The sequence below is a fragment of the Chaetodon trifascialis genome, chromosome 12 (assembly GCF_039877785.1).
Source record: "Chaetodon trifascialis isolate fChaTrf1 chromosome 12, fChaTrf1.hap1, whole genome shotgun sequence".
NCBI lineage: Eukaryota > Metazoa > Chordata > Actinopteri > Chaetodontiformes > Chaetodontidae > Chaetodon > Chaetodon trifascialis.
Window position 1 is genome coordinate 1552771 of NC_092067.1, and position 20571 is coordinate 1573341.

At 40.7% G+C, this 20571-nt stretch overlaps 1 protein-coding gene across 2 annotated transcripts in view; it reads left to right on the forward strand.

The window, feature by feature from the left end:
• The first annotated feature begins 1985 nt into the window (after positions 1 to 1985).
• Positions 1986 to 20571, forward strand: part of frzb (frizzled related protein) — a 78803-nt gene continuing 60217 nt past the window's right edge. The window contains exon 1 of one of the 2 annotated variants that reach the window (XM_070975857.1): positions 1986 to 2440. In XM_070975857.1, coding sequence (XP_070831958.1) covers positions 2236 to 2440 — 205 coding nt within the window. In that variant the 5' untranslated portion in view covers positions 1986 to 2235. The remainder of the gene's footprint in view (positions 2441 to 20571) is intronic. The other variant, XM_070975856.1, reaches the window with a different exon arrangement.

The window sequence follows — 20571 nt, forward strand, 5'->3', positions numbered from 1 at the left end:
AAAGCCAGCAGGAAAAGTTTGCACAGAAAGGTAAGATTTTTCCCATCCTCACCGACCTTGTCATAAAACCTGTTTAAATGATCATACGACGCCTCCATGCTGCTTTTTGTTTTGGTGATGCATGTAGCGGTACAACACTGGTGGCAGGTGTTGCCAGATTGGGTGTTTTTTCTGCTACATATTCAGGCCAGTTTACGATGTGTTTTAGCTGGGTTTTCGCCTGGAAGGCTCTATAGAAATCTGGCACCCTACTGAATGAATTTAAACTGAGAGAGCGTCCCGTTCACAGACACCAGAATGAACGAGTTCACAGTAATGTTCGTCAAGCAGTAATACAGTACATTCAGTTCATGTTAACCCAAAATATGAACGAGTTCATGAACGAGTTCATGAACTATCGTTCAATGAACGCGTTCATTGAACGATAGTTTTTTCATTTATATAGCACTTTTGGCTTTTACAGCACTGTTTTGAATTAGTTACAGTATTAACAGGAACTGGTAGCCTGAGAGATGCCTCAGCAGAGGGTGTGTCACAATCCATCTCTGCTCTAACCTGCCACTGGAGTCTCCTTAGCCATACCCCATTCACCTGTTCACCTGCACACCTGGTTATCATCAGCCAAGGTACTTACGGAGCAGCCTTCCCTCACCCTAGTGCCAGATTGTCAGTGTTCCATGCCAGACTCTCCAGCACTATCGCCAAATCTTCGTGTTATCATCTCAGCACATTCCTGTCCTGCTCCTCCAGACTTTCCTGTCTGTGTCCTCAGTCTTTCGCCTGTCAAGCTCAACCAGTCTGAGGCGATCCAGATCTCCTTCCTTCATGGAAATGCAAGAGCAAATTCCTGAACTGAGATTCACTTTCCACTTAAAAGTCTCTCATTGAATTTGTACAACAAAGCAATTTCATTACAGCAAATCCCTCTGAGCTCACTCTCTGCTTACACTGTCAGCTCGGTTTCCTCATTGCTCGTCCCGCACGGTAAGTGGCCAGTACTGTTCCTGGGTCCTAAACTCACCCATTGCAGGGTGTATGGGAGTGTTCCTCTGTTCAAGATTTGACAGCTGAGAGACAAGGCCATACCTCCAAAACCCACTTTATTAAAACTCCATTACAGCTATTACTCATAACGATGATTGAATGAGAAGCAAAACACTCACTGATTGTTGCTCTCTGAGCTTACAGTCACCAAAAACCACTTTGTCTGAAGGTAGCTGTCATCCATGAATCCCAGCACAAGAAAACAGGTTTGAAGACATGTACTTTACTTGGGTAGTTCCATTTATGTCACTTCATACTTTTACTCCACTACATCAGAAAAGGGAAATTTTTTTACTTTCTATCCCATTGCATTTATCTGATAGCTATACTTACTGGTTATTTTACAGATTAAGATTTTACATTAGAAAAACACAAAATAAATATAAAATACAACACATTGTTAAAGATCAAGCCACTGGTTCTTAACTTTTTTTTGGTTTGTGGCCTGGGGCTCCTCTTTATCAGTTATCAGCAAAGAGACATTTCCTGTCTAAATGTCTCATATCATTTAAATAAATATTTTATTCCACAGATTTGTGTATTAAAACATTCAATATCTTCTTTCCTCGCCCATTAATCATCATGACATCTCAGTTTTATCTAGTGTTCATTGGAGTAGACTAGTTAACTGTAGTTATACTTAAAACTAAAATAAATGATGTGAGTACAAAGTAAGGATTTAATGAAATGTGATGACACACACGTCTATGAGCTTTTAACGGCTTTACCGGTGTTGACTTTTCATCTAAAAGGAATCTATCTTTTACCATGGAGGATAAGCGGAGAGGAGAAAAGTAAGGGAAGAGGAAAGACAGAGGTGAAAGGAAAGAGAAGAAGAAGAAGAAGAAGAGGAAGAAGAAGAAGAAGAAGAAGAAGAAGAAGAAGAAGAAGAAGAAGAAGAAGAAGAAGGGGAGAGGTGAGGAAAGCAGAGGAGGGGAGTTGTAGAGAAGGAGGGATAGAGGAAGAGGAGGAGGTGAAAATCTGAATAAGAAAGCAGCTCCTCCCGCTTCCTCGGGCTGCCCGCAGACCGGACAGCAGCAGCAGCAGCAGCAGCAGCAGCAGCAGAAAAGCACCAATTAGCAGGAAAATCACGTTCGTATTTGGATTTAACTCACTGTGTATGACCGAGAATTCACCAGAGCATCGACAGCGCAGCCGTGACTTTAGTGTCCCTTCTCTGAACCGACCGACATGCTTTCCCCGGGACTCTCCTTGTCTTTACTGGCTGTGTCTTGCGCGCTGTGGCCGGCTGCGGTTCGGGCGGCGTCCTGTGAGTCGGTGCGGATCCCTCTGTGCCGGTCCATGCCGTGGAACATGACCAAGATGCCCAACCACCTCCACCACAGCACGCAGGACAATGCGGTGCTGGCCATCGAGCAGTTTGAAGGACTGCTGGGTGAGTAACTGCCAGTCTGTTCACTAATTATCCCGCTAATTAATTAATGTTGCCTAATTAACGGACAAATTGACTAACTTTACACTTTGACAACCTTGTACCACTATTAATTTCAGCTTAAACTAATTTTGATGTTTATGTTGGTTTAGCAACATAAATTTATGATTGTTTGTTTGTTTGTTTGTTTGTTTGTTTGTTTGTTTGTTTGTTTGTATTTACGTTTTACATTTTTTTGGAGCAAGTTAAGTTTTCAATATCTTTTCTGATACTTTAACAAGGTCGCCTAATTCAAAGTGTTATGCAGTAGACATAAAAAGGCACTAAGAACCACAAGGTAATATAAAAAGACCATATAGAAAGACACATTATAATAGGATTTAAAAGATTAAAATTAAATAAACATTTTAGAAACTTTTTTTTTTTAACAATAACACACAAATCTTACCTTTATTATGTTTGGTTGACAAGGGTTTTTCAAACCACAGCCTTATACTAAAGATATACTGTTCATTTATTTTGAAGGTATATTTTATGCATAAAAAAGTGACTCCAAAGTGACTCCAATAACCAATTAAAGGTCTAATTATTTTAGAGGTGAAGGGACTGGTTAATTAATTATTTAAAGTGGCTCCAGGTGGCTGAAGGTGTAATCATTTAATGGACAAATTCAATTGTTTTAATTGGCTCTCACTGCGAAGTTCGTTGATTTTCGGCAATTTATGGCAAGTTCATGGGGAACTTTGCCGGCTCCGAATATCGTCGGAAACGAACCATCTGTCGGCGGGGGCGTGGTTAATCGCGCCTTCGCCAAGGTGCGAATAGCTCTAATTAGCACATGAATGCTACCAACGTTGATCTACTCAGACTGGCCTGCTGACTTCACAAACAACCATTGGATGATTCCACAGGCATTTTAAAAGGAAACCATCATGTGATGTGGATAGCAACTCCAATCACATGAGTGAGCAATCATGTGATTGGATGACAACTCTGCTGCTATTGGTCATCTGTGTGCTACAAATAATAATAATAATGACAATAATAATAATAATGACAATAATAAATACATATTAAATTAAATACTATAATAAATTAATCTATTAAAAAGTTCTTATATTTATGTATAGATAAAATATAAATGATATATATATATTATTTGATTGATGATTCATTGATTTATTTGGCAATCCGCCTTCTACACTACCACATAGTAGAACACAAAGAACACAGTTGACAGAAACATTTTGAAAAAAGTCTTTAATGAAATCGTGACACACACATTAACAAGGATCAACCAAGTAAAATCAGTGACTACTGGGGAAAAAAAGCAAGGAAATGTGCAGAGGGGTTCACTGATAAAAGTCTCTGGGTTGGGCCATGCCGCTGGTCCATGGTGCATGAAAAAGAGTCTAAGGCCTTTGGAAATGCTTCTTTGCTGCCTCTGGGTCATACTGAGTTGGTGCCTGTAGCTTTGAAGGGGACTCGATGCGAAGCCTCTTGTGGTGTGTCGCCACATACTTTGGGTCGCTCTCCAGCCGCTCTTGCAGTGTCTGGCAGAGTTTGGAGAGCTAGGACACTCCTTCTTGCTTCCAGCAGCTGTAAATACAGGTATTAATATAATATTAGTACTGCTAAGAAACAATAACACATGATAACATATGTGAGCATGTTTGTCAAAAACAATGCAGCTAATAAATAAAATTCAGCCCATTTTTACATTGTTGTGAAAATAAAGCGGCATTCATGGGACTCTTACCTGCTTCCTTCTCTGTCTGCTGCGAGCTGAAATCTTCACAGTTGCTGCCTGAACTGAAAGAGCTGCCTGGGCATACCTGAAGCTCCTCCACACCATCTCATAATATGTCTTACAGGCCGCTGGAAGAAAATATATATTGGTTTGAAATAATTAAGACAGGCTTCAGTAAAAACAACAACAAGAAACAACAGAAAGAGTTTAAAAGACTGCTGCCCACACCATCCATGTCTGGACTCCCAGTTAAAGTCGCCATCAAATATGACGTCACCGTTTCGTTGTGGGGCGAGTTTAGTCTGTAAAACACAAAAAGTACAGGTCATGCAACGTTTACGTTTACTTATATTCTGCAGAATATTTCCTGTGTATTTTATTAACTTACCCCTGCTCAGGTTCATATCGCCCGTCGTTTCCGTCACGATTGTGCAGACGTCGCACCTTTTCCTTTAAAATACATAATACATTGTAACGTTAAATGTAACGTGAATGATTACCAAACGTTCGGAACGTTGTGCAATAAGAATAATAAAGGTTTGGCGCCCTAAAAACTGCACAATGTGGTACTAAATGCTAACGTTATTTACGTAACTTACGCACCCGTCTCTTCGTCTCCGCAGCTGCAGTTCGGTCGGGGCTGCTCCTCCAGAGCGAGCAGTCTGGCTTTTATCACGGTCATTCTCCTCGCCAACTGCGCGATCAGCTGCGTTAGCAGCCGAGACAATCCACTGAAGACGCTCAGCAGTTTCTTCTCTAAATTGTTTGGACTTTCTGGATATGGTCGCTCCGCAGCCAGGCCGTCCACTCGTCGCAGAGGAGTGCCTTCTGGGATGAACTGAAGACGGCGTCCGGCCAGTGTCTAGCAGGTCGCGAAATGTAACTGTTCTAATCCAAGCTCGATTCGCGTTCACAGACGCGCCGAGGTCGTTTTCTGCCGACGTCATTGCGTCAGAGGAGGCGTCCAATCATATGCGAGGTCGCGCTCTCGGAATTTCACGCGAGACCATTTTTGTTGCGTAAATGAAAAACATGCTGTGATTTTGTTAGGTACTTTGATTTTCTATTTTTGTACCTGAATATTTTATAAAACATGTAAACTTCTTTAAAGTGAGATCATCGAAAATAAAAATAAAAAAAGAAAAGTTACTTTGGTGTATTCCCTTTTTATTCCTACTTAAAGAATCATCAGTGGACTTACCCTGTTGGAATTTTGCAAGCTAATCACACAAGCATTGTTCATCTGGTGTTGTGGTGGCAAAATGCGAAAAATTGTGACCAGTGTCCAAGAACTGTAGATGCTTTAATTTTCACAATTTTGATTTAGCACACACACACACACACACACACACACACACACAAAATCCCAATTTGCATTTGTATAGCTTTGCAGCATTTACATTTGCATTTTAACACCTCATGGTCACAGGGGCTGAGAGAGAACTTCCACGGCAATTTACAGTGACGGAAATTGACGGAAATGTGACTTTTCATGCAGTACAAGATCTTGTACTGCTGTCACTGCCAGCTGAAGCATCACTATCATCCCAAATAGCAACAGTAGCATCAGCAACATCAGAGAGCTGTCTGTTTTTCATAGTTTTTATATTTCTATAAACTATCAAGCAATTTTAAGCAATTTTAAGATGTTACCAATTTTTATACTGATTATATACATTTGTTGCTACAGTACTTTTAATAGCTGTTTTGTTGTTGTTGTTGTTGTTGTTGTTGTTGTTGTGTGTTTTGTTGTTTTTTAGAGTTAAATAGAGAGAAAAGGTGAAAGAAATGAAAGTGGAGAAAGGAAAGTAAGAAAGAAGAGGCAAGACAGAAAAAGTGTGACAGGAGACAAGGGACAGAAAGCAGCAGACATAGCTTTAAGTAAGGTTCAATTACAAAAGAGAAAACATGAGAAAATGAAACATGTTGAAACACTGTACACCAAAGGCTCGGTTCACCCAAATTGCAAAAAAATAGATTTTCTCATTTCCCTGAAGTGGTGTCTCTCATGCTTAGTTTTATTTGTACAGATTTTGAGATATCTCTCACTTTTTACCCAAGTACAATGGACCTAAATCTGTAACATTATTGGTGTGCCTGTTACTTTTTATAATTAACAGAGCGTACTGTCAACACTGTTCAGTGGGACTACTTTCTTCCAAAGAAGTGGTACCTGTGAAAATGGTCCACAGTGATCCTCTAAATGTATGACGATACTGTCACATTACACTTCCATCCTGCAAATTTGTCTGTGATCATTTTGTTCAATCCCAGCGTAACTGATAAATTTAAGTATGCATTTCTTGTTTCAACATGATCTCTTGGACAGCTCCAGCAAAATTGCATACCAGAGTTTGCATTTGTTTAATTTGTGGATATGATGATCAGCCAATCGAAACATTGATGCACTATATTAGCAAATGAAAAAGTCACTATTCCTGAGAAGACAGTTCCAGTTTAACAGTTCCATTACATGGTAAGAAGGGGTGTCATTGTCAATGTGAGGGTGGTGGGGGTTGAAAGGGAGGCTGCTGGGGGCAGAGTTCAGAAGGGTAACAGCTCTGGGGAAGAAGCTGTTCCTGTGCTTGCTGGTGCAGGAAAAGAGGCTCCTGAACTTCCTACCAGATGGGAGGGGGGCAAAGAGTCCATGGTTGGGGTGGGAATTGTCTCTGCTGTTGCTAGGTGCCCTTCTGGAGGTCCTCAATGGTAGTTAGCTGGGCACTGATGATGTACTGGGCGACTTTCACCACCGTTGCAGGGCCTTCCTCTCGGAGGCTGTGCAGCTGCCATACCATACTGAGATGCAGTTGGTCAGGATGCTAGTGATGGTTCAGCGGTAGAAGTTAACTAGGATTTGATGAACTAAGTGAACTTAGTTCTCAGGAACTCAGGAAGTAGAGGTGCTGTTGAGCCTTCTTTATCAAGGCGGAGGTCCAGGAGAGGTCCTTTGAGAAGTGGATGCCCAGCAACTTGAAGAGGAAGCTGGGGACACATTCAGCCTCAGCCCCATCAATGTGAATGGGGATGTGACTGCAGTCTTCTTGTTCTTCTTGGTGTTGAGGGTCAGGTTGTTGTCGGCGCACCACAAAGCTAGTTGCTGAACCTCATCCCTGTAGGCTGACTCATCGTTGTTGTTAATCAGGCCTATCACCGTGGTGTCGTCTGCGAACTTGATGACGGAGTTGGAGCCATGCTCAGGCATGCAGTCATGGGTGAAGAGGGAGTATAGGAGAGGGTAGGCCTGGGCGATATATCGATTTTTTCGATTAATTCAAATTTTTTGCTGTGGACGATTTAAAAAATAATAAATTCGAGTTTGTTCTCCTCTTGCTACGACGCACCTTTTGCCCCCAGGAGCTTCCGTAGCCAGGAGCTCCCTCCCCCCTCTCCTTTTGTTTCTTTTGTTTTGCAGAAATGCACACACACACAGCAGCAACATGGCTATCACTAATGAGAGCGAGTAATGAGTTGGCGCTGGTCATGCTGTCTACGTCTTACAACACATGTATGTTTAGCGCCGTGGAGACCTGGCTTTGTATGGTGGATGTTCCCTATTGTTAGGGTTGTCCCAATCCGATCGGACATTATGTCCCAATCAGGTATCGGATAAATAATATATGTACCTATGTATATTTATTGTTATTTTTAATCACATTTACAATATATGGGCTAGTGATTACAAATAAATGAGAATAAAATAGTATTTATTAACTACCAACGTTTACAGGCCGGGTCTGTGTCTGTGACAGATGCCACTGAACAGCGCATGCGCGGAACACAGCAGCTCGCAGCAGTTTGTTTTGAAGCTCGGGATCTCGAGAGGTGGGAAGGACAAAGCTGCTTTTAACACCACAAACTTGATACGACACCTCAATACACTGCACTGCAGGTTACAATGCACTGCACTGAGAATACGAGTTAGGAGTGCAGTTCCAAAAAGCACAATACTGTCCGTAGGCTGCTTGATAACAGTCACTTTTATTTGGTCATTTGTTTGCATTTGATATTTTGATGCCTATTTTAAGTTGAGCAGCTATTTGCTTTAATACTAGACTATTGAGTCTTTATACCATGGTCTGGGTGAATACTCGAGTCTGATTGGCTGCGGGGTAAAAAGTGTTGTGGACACCTATAAAAAAGTTCTGGTCAAATAGCCTGATTGTACTAAATTATTGCGCTGGCTCAAACGTTAGTTGGTAACCGTGGCAACTCAGAAACTCAGAACATACGTTATACGTTGTTTCACAGTTTATTTATCACAATGGCAAGACAGTAGAGGACACACACAAGCGGTAAGAGGTGCTCTTGCCCTCTGAAATGATACTTTGTATCACGTAACATAAGGTTAAGCAGTCATCTCACTTCCCTCCACTGATTAGGCCTAATTTAACAGCTGCGGCCGACCGAGCTGCAGGTTCTGAGGCCAGAGCCGGTTACCTTGGCAACGTGTCACAACGAGAGATATTAAATAGTCCACTCAGCTGCTTCTTGTGAAAAACTTACGATTTTGACGGTAAAAAACAACATAAACGTATTAATAATTGATTTATTATTTATTTCTCTCATAAGTGACCATGGTATAAGCGGGATAATGCCCTTCGAGGTGTCCATTATCAAAAATGAAAGTAAAGTCCATTCATTTGCGTCGGATGGTTCACGTCTCCGCGTCGTCCATTCATTTCTGATAATGGACACCTCGTCGGGCATTATCCCTTACTTAATGTTGCACTATTCCTAATGTGAAGAAAATTTTATTTTATTTCTGTGTTCTGGCTTGAGACTGTAATTCAAGCTACCTCATAGAAGTTTACAATACACTGCACTGCATGCATGCATGCTCCTCCTATCGTTTTTATCAGCTGCCCAATCAGCATCACTATATCCCTCAAGCTGTAGGCTTGTTGAGTCAATAACTTCACCCTCACTGTCGAAGTTTAACTTTTGTTCACATGGAGCAGATTTTGGTTTGCAATCCAAATTTTGCTAACATCTTCTCTATGTGTCTCTTTTGAGTCATTTTGACCTCTCGCTCACTCTGTTCAAATTCGATACCCAGGAAGTGTTTAAATGGACCCATATCTTTCATCTTAAACCTTCTCTTCAACATTTCCGCTATGATTAAGTCATCTATCCACACTAACAGAATCACTTTCTCATTTTCAGATTCCCTGCTCTAGACACAATGATCAGCATCATTTTGTACAAAACCATCCCCTGTAAGGTGATCATGCAGTAACATGTTCCGGTTACCTGGACTGTTTTAAGCCATACAGTGACTTATTGAGTTTGCACACCAAGTGTTCTCGTGTTTTTGACCTGATCTCGAAACCTTCAGGTTGCTCCATATATACCTCACAGTCCATCGGAGCATGGAGGTATGCAGTCTTCACATCCATTTGATGTAGGGTAAGATCCTCTTGTACAGCCACCTGCATTAATGCTCGAACAGAAGTCATATTAGCTGTCAGTGAAAAACTCTCTTTATAGTCAATCCCTTCCACTTGACCATATCCCCTTGTGACATATCTGGCTTTACAAGTCTCAGATCCATCTGGGCTTTCACTGCATATACCCAGCGACCTCCCACTGCTTGTTTGCCTCTTGGCAGTGGGATCAGAGTAAAAGTCTCATTCTCTGTCAAAGAGTTGATTTGAGTCAGAAAAAGCTTTATTGCCTAGTACGATTTTACACATACCAGGAATTTGTTTTGGTGAAGTTGGTGCATGACAAATTTTCTAGAATAAGCTATTAAAAAGTAAAAAATCAAAATCTATAAAATCTAAATATAGAGTCCATAGCCTCTTTAACTGTTTTAGGTACACCATAAAGCCACTCTGTAGAAATAATCAATATTTTCACTTTTGTCACTGTTACATTCAGCTTTAAACTGGTACTTTTTAAAATATTCTGGAGCCTTTCTCTGTCTTGTAGGATATCTTTCTTCCTGTTCTTTCTGAGTACTATCTGTCTGGGTCAGACCTGCCTCAGCAGTCTCTTCAACACTGGACTCTTTACTCTCCTTAGGCTGTCCCTGACCCTGGTTGATTACCTTCGGTGGTGTATCTCTGTAACTCTCAATGTTGTCCCCCATGTCACAACCTGTCTGAGTCTGGCCAGCTGTTTTTGGTGATGAACTTCACCAGCCTATGTTTCAGGACTTTTCCTGTCTCAGGATAATACACATTATATGCTGGACTATATTTATCATAGCCTACAAAGATCCTCTTTTCACACCTGGAATCCAGTTTCTTTTTATCCTGCCTGTATACGTAGCATTCAGAGCCAAATATCTTCATGTTAGATAGGTTAGGTGTTTTTCCTGTGAAAACACGTAAGGTGTCTGCTCTAGCCGCTTACTGTAGCACCTGTTGCGGGTTTGAGCTGCTGTTTGTACAGCATATGTCCATAATTGCTTTGGGAGGTTACTCTCCAATAGCATGCATTGTGACATTTCAAATAAGGTTCTCCAACCTCTCTCGGCAGTTCCGCTCTGTTGGGGTGAGTAGGGTGCACTCGTCTTGTGCCTTATCCCATTACTCCTAAGCAAAGATTGGAACTCCTGCCCAGAGAACTTTGTGCCATTGTCAGACTGCATGCATTTTATCTTTCCATATGGGGCATCGTCTGCTATGAATTTTTCTGTAGCTTTTGTCGTGTCACACTTTGCTCTGATAAAATATGGAAAAATCATCCCACTGTAATCATCAGTAAATGCTATTGCACACTTTTATCCATTTTTATCTGTTGGTTCTATAGGACCACATAGGTCTGTGTGTACTAGTTCTAGTACAGTTGTAGCTTTAGCATCTGCTTGTCTGTTTCTGCTCTGTGTAAACTTGCCCCGTGTGCATATTTCACAGCTTTTGATTGGACCTGTCATGTTTCCCTTTTATAGACATCCCTTCAACCACCTTTTCTAATTTTGCAACATCCTCAAAATTACAATGGCCAAGTATTTTATGCCATGTTTGAATATCTTGACAACCATACACTTCATCGACATTTTCGTCTTCTACTGTGCTGAGGTAATACATCCTACCATACACATCCATTTTGAACTTGGTGCCATCCTTGTGGACCAGCCAGTCATCACCGTCCTTCATGCGGATCTCGGCTCCATTAGTTGTCGCTGCTTTCACTGAAAAGATGTTTTGTGGAAACGATGGGATGTAGAGCGCTTGCTTGAGCCTCATTTTCATGTGTCGTCTCTCACTGTCCAGCAAGTAGACCTTGGCGTCTCCCCTCATCTTTGCCATCCCGCTCACCTTGGTCCCGTCGGCAAGCTCCATCATGTGGTCCTCAGGTTTGAAGCTCTTGTCAACTGTTTTGAATTTTGTGGTGTCGTTGATCATATGTGCTGTGGCGCCAGTGTCGACCATGAAACCCTTCTTGTTTCCTCTGCAATAGTGTAGGACAGTCACTCAACTTGAAAAAGAAAGATGTATGCTCTGACTCCGTCTCTCCATCAGCTTTCTTCACATGGTCAGGGCCTTGTCCTCTGCACCCTCTTCGCTGTGGTGTGTCCCATTTTCATTCCTCTCTTCCCGCCTGGGATTTGTCAGGACATGTCCTGGCCATGTGTCCCTTTTTACCGCGGGTATAACACTCAACATCAGCCAGGTCAATTTTCTTCCTCTCCCTCTTCCACGTGTCCTTGTTGTCCCGCTAGTTTTCATCACATTGTCTCCTTCTACATTCACGTCACTCCTCCCATATTTTTCAGTACTCTCATAACTTTGTAGTTTTTTTAAACTCGCCGAAAGTTATATTATCATTTGTCTGGGTGATGTGCATGACGAACGGCTTGTATGAATCAGGTAGCCCCTTAACCACCATGGCTATCTGAAGTCCATCACTAATATGCTCGTCTGCTATTCTCAATGACGTGAACATAGTCTCTGCTCGAATAATATAGTCTGTGACTGTTTCATTGCTCCCCTTATGGAGCGAGGTAAGTTCACAATACAAACTCACCACGCGTGATTTGTCATTTCCTGCATAGTGCTCACAAAGAATCTCCAGTGCTTTTCTTCTGTCACGTTTTGCGTCCCTCCTTATCAATGACAAACTCTTGTTGTCTAGACACTACACTAACTCTGCATATGCCTCTCCGTTCTTTGCCTCATCTTCCGCGATAGCTTCTTTGTCATCCTCATCTATCTGCAGGTCGTCCAGGATAACTTCTCTGAGGCCACGCAACTTCATGTGCACGAGAAACCTCGTTTTCCAGAGTTTGTAACTTTTCTCATCACCGTCGAATAAAAGTCTGAACCTCCTTTGGCCTGTATGACTGGGCCCATAACCTGTAGCGTTAGACATTTCTGCAGCAGTCTACTGTTTTCACAGTCACCAAAGTGGTTCTTTAGCATCATCTAGTGGCTAATATCCACGGGAGTCAAAGGACAAAGAACCATCATCTCTTTGGTCTGGGAACTCACTGACTGTTTATTCTGCGCATGCTCACAACAACATCCTAGTCTCACAGGCACTCCTCTTGTGATGTCACTGCGTGATCTATTTAACATGGCTTTGCTAGTCATATTATCAACTATGCTTAATATATCCCATGATTTAAAGGTGGTTTTCACTCAAAATAATGGGGATTTTTTTAGGCTGAGATTAAAATAAAAAATTTCTACTGTGTTCAAGATGAATTTACTGTGACACATTAACACATATCTTGATTCTGACACTTCTGTAGTAATCTCACAGGTCTTAGCTTTTCTTTTGAGACCAAGATTATTCATACAGCCCTTCTAAGTTACGGGTTTCACCAAGGTTTTCAGAACAGGACCCAAAGATGCAGACCAGAGAGAAGGCAGGTAAAAATAACACAAATTTTTTATCAACAAAAAGCGCACTCAAAAGGAGTGGATCAAACAACAAATGAAAAGCGCACTCTAACAGAGTGGAAATAACTAAGAAAGCTCCGAGTGACGGGTCTGAGGCAAGGCACATGTGGAAGTGGCAGACAGGCAACTGGAACAAAAGAAACACATCATTAAAGGTGGAGAACAAACTCATTAGCACGCTCACGATAACTAGAGAAGAAAGTACTTACGATAAAGGATTACAAGCAGGCCTGGAAGGATCTCGGGAGGAAGGAGACTGGAACAAACTGGCAACAGGTAGGAGAGAGATCTCTCCTTATATACTGTGCCTGATGAGCCTGATGAGCAGCCAGTGTGCACAGATAGGCGGAGCTGGCCAGGTGTAGGAAACACCCAGCTGTACAGGCAGGGGAAGACAGACAGACAAAAACACACTGGGAAAAGGGAAAAGGAAACACAAGGGAGAGACAGACTGCCAGGTCCTAACATTGTAGTTGAGAAGAGACTATTTTTTTGGGTAGGTCTTTTCAGATAGGAGGCCAACAAAATAGGCCTCGTAAGAGGTTAATAACACCAAATACATGATGTTAAGGAAAGTAGTTCCAAAACATGGACACAAAGGGAACCATTTACTGTGTACTGCTGCACTGTAAAAATGAATTTGTTGGCTCAACAAAAAAAATAAAATAAAAAATAGTTACCCGGCTGCCTTAAAATTTGAAGTTAATAGAGCTAAGGATGTCTACTTTTTTGTTGCTACAACTTAGAATAAAATTTACTGATTTGAAAGTGACACACAGTTGGATCAACTTGATATTTTAAGTTTAGTCAATAATATTTTTTGTACTAATAACAAAGAAATTTAAGTTGTGTGAACTAAATGCCTAGCTGAGGTGACATTACATTACAAGTCCAACCAACAAACATGTATTTTTATTCTATTTCTACAACAAGGAAATCTAAGTTGTTCCAACTAAGCCCATTAGTTGAATCAACATAAAGTTTTAAGGCAGCCAGGTTACTTTTCCAGTAGAAGTCTCACTAACAATCTTAAGTTTGATTAACACCTTCAAACCGCATTATTTGTCAGGTCAACTAAATCGCTTATTTTCTAAAATGACGTGGAATACATTAAAAAAAATCACAATTTTTTTTGTACAAATAACATTTATTTGACAAAACCATAAATTCAAATACTATATAAATGTAATAGCATAACAGTTTTCATAGGTGCTTTTAACAGTTGCACTCCAAAACATTTTTCAGAAGTCTCTGAATGTTTGGCCCCGGGGAGAGTTGGCGTGCTGCCAACGGAGACCAGGAAACAAAACATCATGGAGAAGGACACAATGGCAGTGAACAGGAGACCCCAAGAGAGGCTGCAGAAGTAACAGGAACTCTCAGCAGATGTGCAGACCAAGATGTGAACTGAGACAGGTCACTTTTAACAGTTGCACTCCAAAAGTGGTGAACATTTGAAGTGGTCCCACATTTCTTTATCCATAGGTAAACAACTAAAGATGGACCACTTGAAGAGATCGGATCAAACCATTTGTTGCAGAATCTTGTTTTTGAGTGCAAGAACATTGGCTGAATACGTTGCACTCCCGATATCCATGACAACTTTCTGGATCACCTCAAAGCTGTATTTCAGTCCCTTCGGATAGTCAGTGTTGAGACTATACAGGAGGCCAATTAGGACAGCAAAGGCGTTTGGAACACTTTTTAGCTGACGGATGACAAGTTTGTCCTCCAGTATTACTGCAGCATCCAGAATGTCTGCGAGCATGTCGCCATCACCAGCTTCTCCAGTCATGAAGAGTAGGCCTACATCGACGCCTCTTGCCACTTCCATCTCCGAATCAGCAGTCTGAAGACAGAAGATGAAAACACAACAATCAAGTATCAAACTTAAAAGATTGTAGTCCGCTAATTATTAATTAATTAATTAATTTCTGCAGGCTCTTTCTCTGCTACTGCCTGCACTGCTTCTAGGCTGTAAGGTGAACCCTGTTGTCGTTTCATCCTGTTCCAACATCCAGGAACTACATGATCTTTACTTCATAAAAAGGATCAATTCATGCTTAGTTCAGCAGGAGTTCATAGCTCATAACCCTGCATGAGTCCTGTGAATGGTTCATTAATTCGGCGCTAGTTCCTTCTGAGCATAATAAGATTTTGGTTTGCGGGTTCATCACATAAACCACTTGTGAAATAATCTTTTCTAACAGCCAGAGCAGATGTTATTTTTAGAGTCTTTGTTGATATGCTATCCTAACAAGGATTTCTTCTGGAAAGCCATTCATATCAATTAAAGCATAGGTTCTCAAAGTGCACTGTGCCAAGCCATTCCGTGACAGAGAATTTGCGTGAGACTGCATTTTTGACTGCATGAAAGTAGCCGACATTGTATGCCCAGAGCAAGTAATTCTAATGCCCAGAGCAAGTAATTCTAATAATTCTTATGAAGTAAAGATCATGTAGTCCCCAGATGACTCTTTCTGGTTTACCTTAGGGCCTATTCTGTTTACACACAATTTTCTCACAAGGGCAATTAGCTGTACTATTCAGCAGTGTTCACTCTGTACAGTACGCAAGAAATTCATGAATGTATACTAGATTATCAAGAATTTCTGAGTATGTGGTGGGAGGTTTTACACATATTCAGCTGCCCCATAATACATTGTCTCTCCAGGCTACATGAAATGCTGCAATATGGGACACAAAAAGCTGTTCAGTTATACGTTTAACCTTTTGACACTTAAAAAAATAATTCTTTAATTATTTACGTTTAACATTTAAGAGAAAAATGAAGTATATGTGCATATCTTAGTGTACCGTTAAAAGTCACATGTATATGTATGACACACCTCACAGACTTTAAAGAAGTTTGAGAGATCCTCTTTTAGGTAGTGAGGTAGTCCCAACAATGCTGCAGCTCTCTGCTTCTGGTTGGAAGTCTACAACACAGAATGAAAGACAAACCATGCTCCAACTGTAGCAATTCAGACCTGAAGATGGAATGTATGCTTGCTTGTATCTAGGGCTGGGCGATAAAAACGATAGCGATATGTCTCGCGATAGACACGTTAGCAATATCAATAAAAAGTGCGCTCGATAAACATTTGATAATTTTTTTTTTTTTTTCGTCGGAAAAAACGTGAAGTTGCAAAGCGAGGTTGGTTGCATGAACAAAGGCACTCACTCTCAGGTAACCGTGCAACGTAGGGAGTAATCATAGATATACATAGAGAGGCTAGATAGCTTACAGACGCTGTGAGCCAATAAGGGTTGATGTCGCTATGCGGCGGCCATCTTACCTAGGGGCTGCTGGCTCACTGATAACATTAATGCCTATGGAGCATGTACTATTTAATTAACCATAACTTGCTCAATTTTCAACTGATTTTTAAACGGTTTGATTTGTTATAAATGCCAGAGATGTAGTTATGTTATTGCATATTTACGGATAATTATAACCATGGACTTTCATATTAAATTTAAAAAGTAAATAGTAGACCATTACCTGCCATAGCTGCACACATATACAGTGAAATTAAATCGTCAGTGTTTATGTTAAACATTTAATAGTTTGATATTTTATATTTCTAATTAATACATATATTAAATATAAAGGGGTAAGTTGACCCACATGATATTTCAAACTTAACCTGAATAATGTATGTACATTATATGAATTGTGATTCATATTGGCAATTTACCCCAAGGCTTTTGGTTCATCTTGCCCCATGACCATCGTTTTGATAAAACCTAATTAATTTAATGATTCAGAATGATCTTTTGCTAAATGATTCACATAGTTCTATACATTGAATATCACTAACATGCATAATGTATAAGTTTAGACCTGGGTCCATTTGCTTTAGCATGAAAAATAATTATACCACAGAAGTCAAAGAATTCCACAGCCAGTTGGAAATGATGTTTGTGTTCTTATTTTAGGGTCTCGCGACAACTGTGTATAGTTTTAAAGATCAAGGGGATGGTTTGTTACCTGTTCTACCCTACATATATTTTATTATAAATTTTTAAATAAACACATTCAGTAACATGACATCAAGGTTTCTTTTATTAACAGGTGCGCACAATTACAAAACAATTCAAGATTCACTCCAAACCAACATGCACCCAAAGTTCCCATTGCCTCCTCTTCTCTGCGTTTTGGGGAAACCTTAAAAACATGAGAAGATACCAAGATATATGAACTATTGACAACATTTTACACCCTTCTTACCTTTAACATTAATGGTAAAGACAAAAATACTGAGCTAAATTATGATATTGTTGGGGTAATTCATGTAGCCTATGCTTGAATGCCATTATGAAAACCTAAATAACAGTAACATGTTAAAAGAAATGTGAAAAAGAAATATTCAATGATTATTATGTAAACAAATGGTAGAAACATTTCTAAAACGTCAGGGTCAAAATAACTTGTATTATACAAGTACAAATCCACTAAGTTAGCAACAATTATCCTAAATATGTCCCTCAAGTCATTTCTTACGAGTGAAAAGTGATTCCACGGGCTCTTGTTTTGAAGGAACATTCGTTTGAGCATCCATATGCTGCACAAAAGTGTGGCATCTTGTACTGTAGGGGGGTACCCAGATAACAAAAGACATTAATTCAATGTTGGATTTTGGTCAGATTGGTTATTTTTGGTTGAGGTTGAAAAAGCTATGTTGATTCAATGTTTAATCACAGATACCATTTCAACATTTGAAAAAACGTTGTTGAATCAATGTAGAATAGATGATGACTTTTCAATGTTGAAATGCCCTACAGTGAATTGACATGATTTCAATGTGTGGTGCTGATACTGCTTCGCCCCCTCCCTCCCTCCCTCCCTCTGCAAGACCAGTGAGATCTCAAGGGACTTCATTTTTCAAAGGCGCTTTTGTGGCTTGTAGTTGCCATAATTCAACCATCCGTGTCTAAAGTTCTTCTCTGTGTGCGAGCAATACAAACTGGTAAGTCATTGAGAATATAATTTATTTTGCTGTTCAGATACCATCACCTGGCAGTCATTGTTTGACTTAATGTTAACTTTATTTAAATCATTGCCCTGCAGTGAAAAACTTGTATGTACCTTCCCAGATAGCAAAATACAGTGATTCAACGTTGAATTTTGGTGAAATTGGTTATTTTTGGTTGAAGTTGAAAAATCTATGTTTATTCAATATTTAATTAGAGCTACCATTTCAACATTTGAAAAAATGTTGTTGAATCAGCATTGTATAGATGCTGGGTTTTCAATGTTGAAATGTCAACATTAAATAGACATGGTTTCAATGTATGGCATGCTGTGGCTGTGCACCTGTGCACCAAACCAGTTCAAACCAGTCAACAGTTGGCAGCGGTTGGCAGCTTTTAGTGGCTTTTATTACCTTCGAGTGAAAAAAGAAGACAAACTGGTAAGTCCTAATGAGAACACAATGTATTTTCACCAGCATGTCAACTTTGTGATTATTACCGTGAGGTTGTAGCTTATTAGCATCGTTAGCATTAGCTAGCGCTAGCATTCTGGATAACGCTAGCTAACGCTAGTGTGTCCATGTGCAGAGGCTACGCTGAGGGTTCAGGGTTTCCCCCAGTGTATTATAAGCCTGGCGGGCCACCAGGCTTTACTTGCCCCCTGCCAGGCTAACGCTACATTCCCACCAAACGCGATGAAAATTATTTAATCCCGCTCCAAATGAAATCGCGTCGCGCCAGGCGCTCCAGTTTTGACGCTGGTACAAAAAGGCTACGTTCCCACCAAACGCCTAAAATCGCTCCTCAAATGAAATCGCGTCTCGCCAGACGCTCCAGTTTTGATGCTGGTAAAAAAAAAAAAACCCTTGCGGCATCATTGCGTCGCGCGACAAGCCCGCCCAACAACAACATTTCTTCCGCCATTTCATTCTCTCGTCGACCACATCCATACGTCAGCACGTCGATGACGATCTCAACGCTGATAGGCTGTCGCGGCGCGTCTTCACGCGAATCCGCCGCAAAAGTTCAACTATTTCAACTCGAGCGATGAAGCGATAACGCGATGGGGCGACGCGATGAGAGCGATTTTCGCGGCCAACGCGTCCATCGCGCCGCGCATCGCGTCCATCGCGTCGCCCGGCAAAATGACGCTTCAAATCGCGTATGCTTCATGCAATTTGCCTTGCATGAAGCATATTTAAAACCTACAGATGAAGGCTGAAAAGTGCTGTAATGGTCCTTTAATTAATAACATTGTTGCAATGTAGAATCAATGTAATTTCAATGCATTTATAAATGAATCAATATTGATTCTATGTTCAGATTAATTGACAATTCTACATTGTTTCAATGTTGAAAATGATGTAGTTGAATAAATATTGAATCAATGTTTAGACTGATTGAAAATTCAACATTATTTCAATGTTGATCATAACGAGCACTTTCAATGTTACTTTCAATGTCTGACATCAATGTTGATTCAATTTTAAGCCATGACCATATCTCAATGTTGATTCAATGGATTTTTGCTTTCTGGGATATTTCTGCAAACACAAAGCCAGCCAGTTACTGTATCACAATAAATCTAAATCGAGGATATATTTCACTAATGAAACAGCTTGGAAATCATGTTAAAACAAAGGAGTAATTATGCCTTTCCCACCTGTATAGAATTAAGTCCAGGTTACTTTGTAATAGTCCAAGTGGCTCACATGTCTCATTCACAACCTCTTGTTTCTTTGCTAGCTAATACCCAACTGCATCCACACAAATTGTCATTTAGACAAAATATGTTGTTGTCATACAATTATTATTGGTCTCACGGAAACCTATATAATAATTGAAACTCCCAGACTGCAGCCTTGCAAATGGCTGTAACAAACACACAACTATGCAGCGATTTTCGAAAAGAAAAACTGCAATTTCAACAGGTCTGCGCGGCCTGAATCATAGCCACGTTAATAAGGTTTTTAATAAACCAAACCGTTTGTAAATCCGTCAAGAATTCAGCAAGTTAAGGGTATTTTTGTTTGTGCAGGTCGCTCACCTTCCATCGACTATGAGAGAGCGCTCCGGAAAAGTCCCCCTAGGTAAGATGGCCGACCGGTGACGTCGCCGGCGAAAGTCCCATCAGCCATCTAGCCTTTCTATGTATATCTATGGGAGTAATCACTGATCAGTGAGAGAGACACGCTTACACGGCAATCATGTATCATTATCAAGTTCGGTTGCGCCGTGTCGTTGTCTCATGTGTGATGCTTCGCGAGGAGTGAGATGAGAAATAGAAAGTGAGCGCTGCAGCGAGCGAAGAAATTGTCGATAAAAAGTCAGCTCGCCGGTATGGAGTTTTTTGGATTTTAGAAGTCGGACCGTAGTCAGACCAATGTGGTCTGTAACTGTGGACTGTCGTCCCCACCAAGACCGGTAACACCACAAACTTATCTAAGCACTTTAGCCGCGCTCACTATTTGGAGCGAAGCCGTATTCGCCAACGTCCACCAACCGCAGCACCACTGCACAAGCAGCTGACCACCGTGCAGAGGTATCTGCTTCAG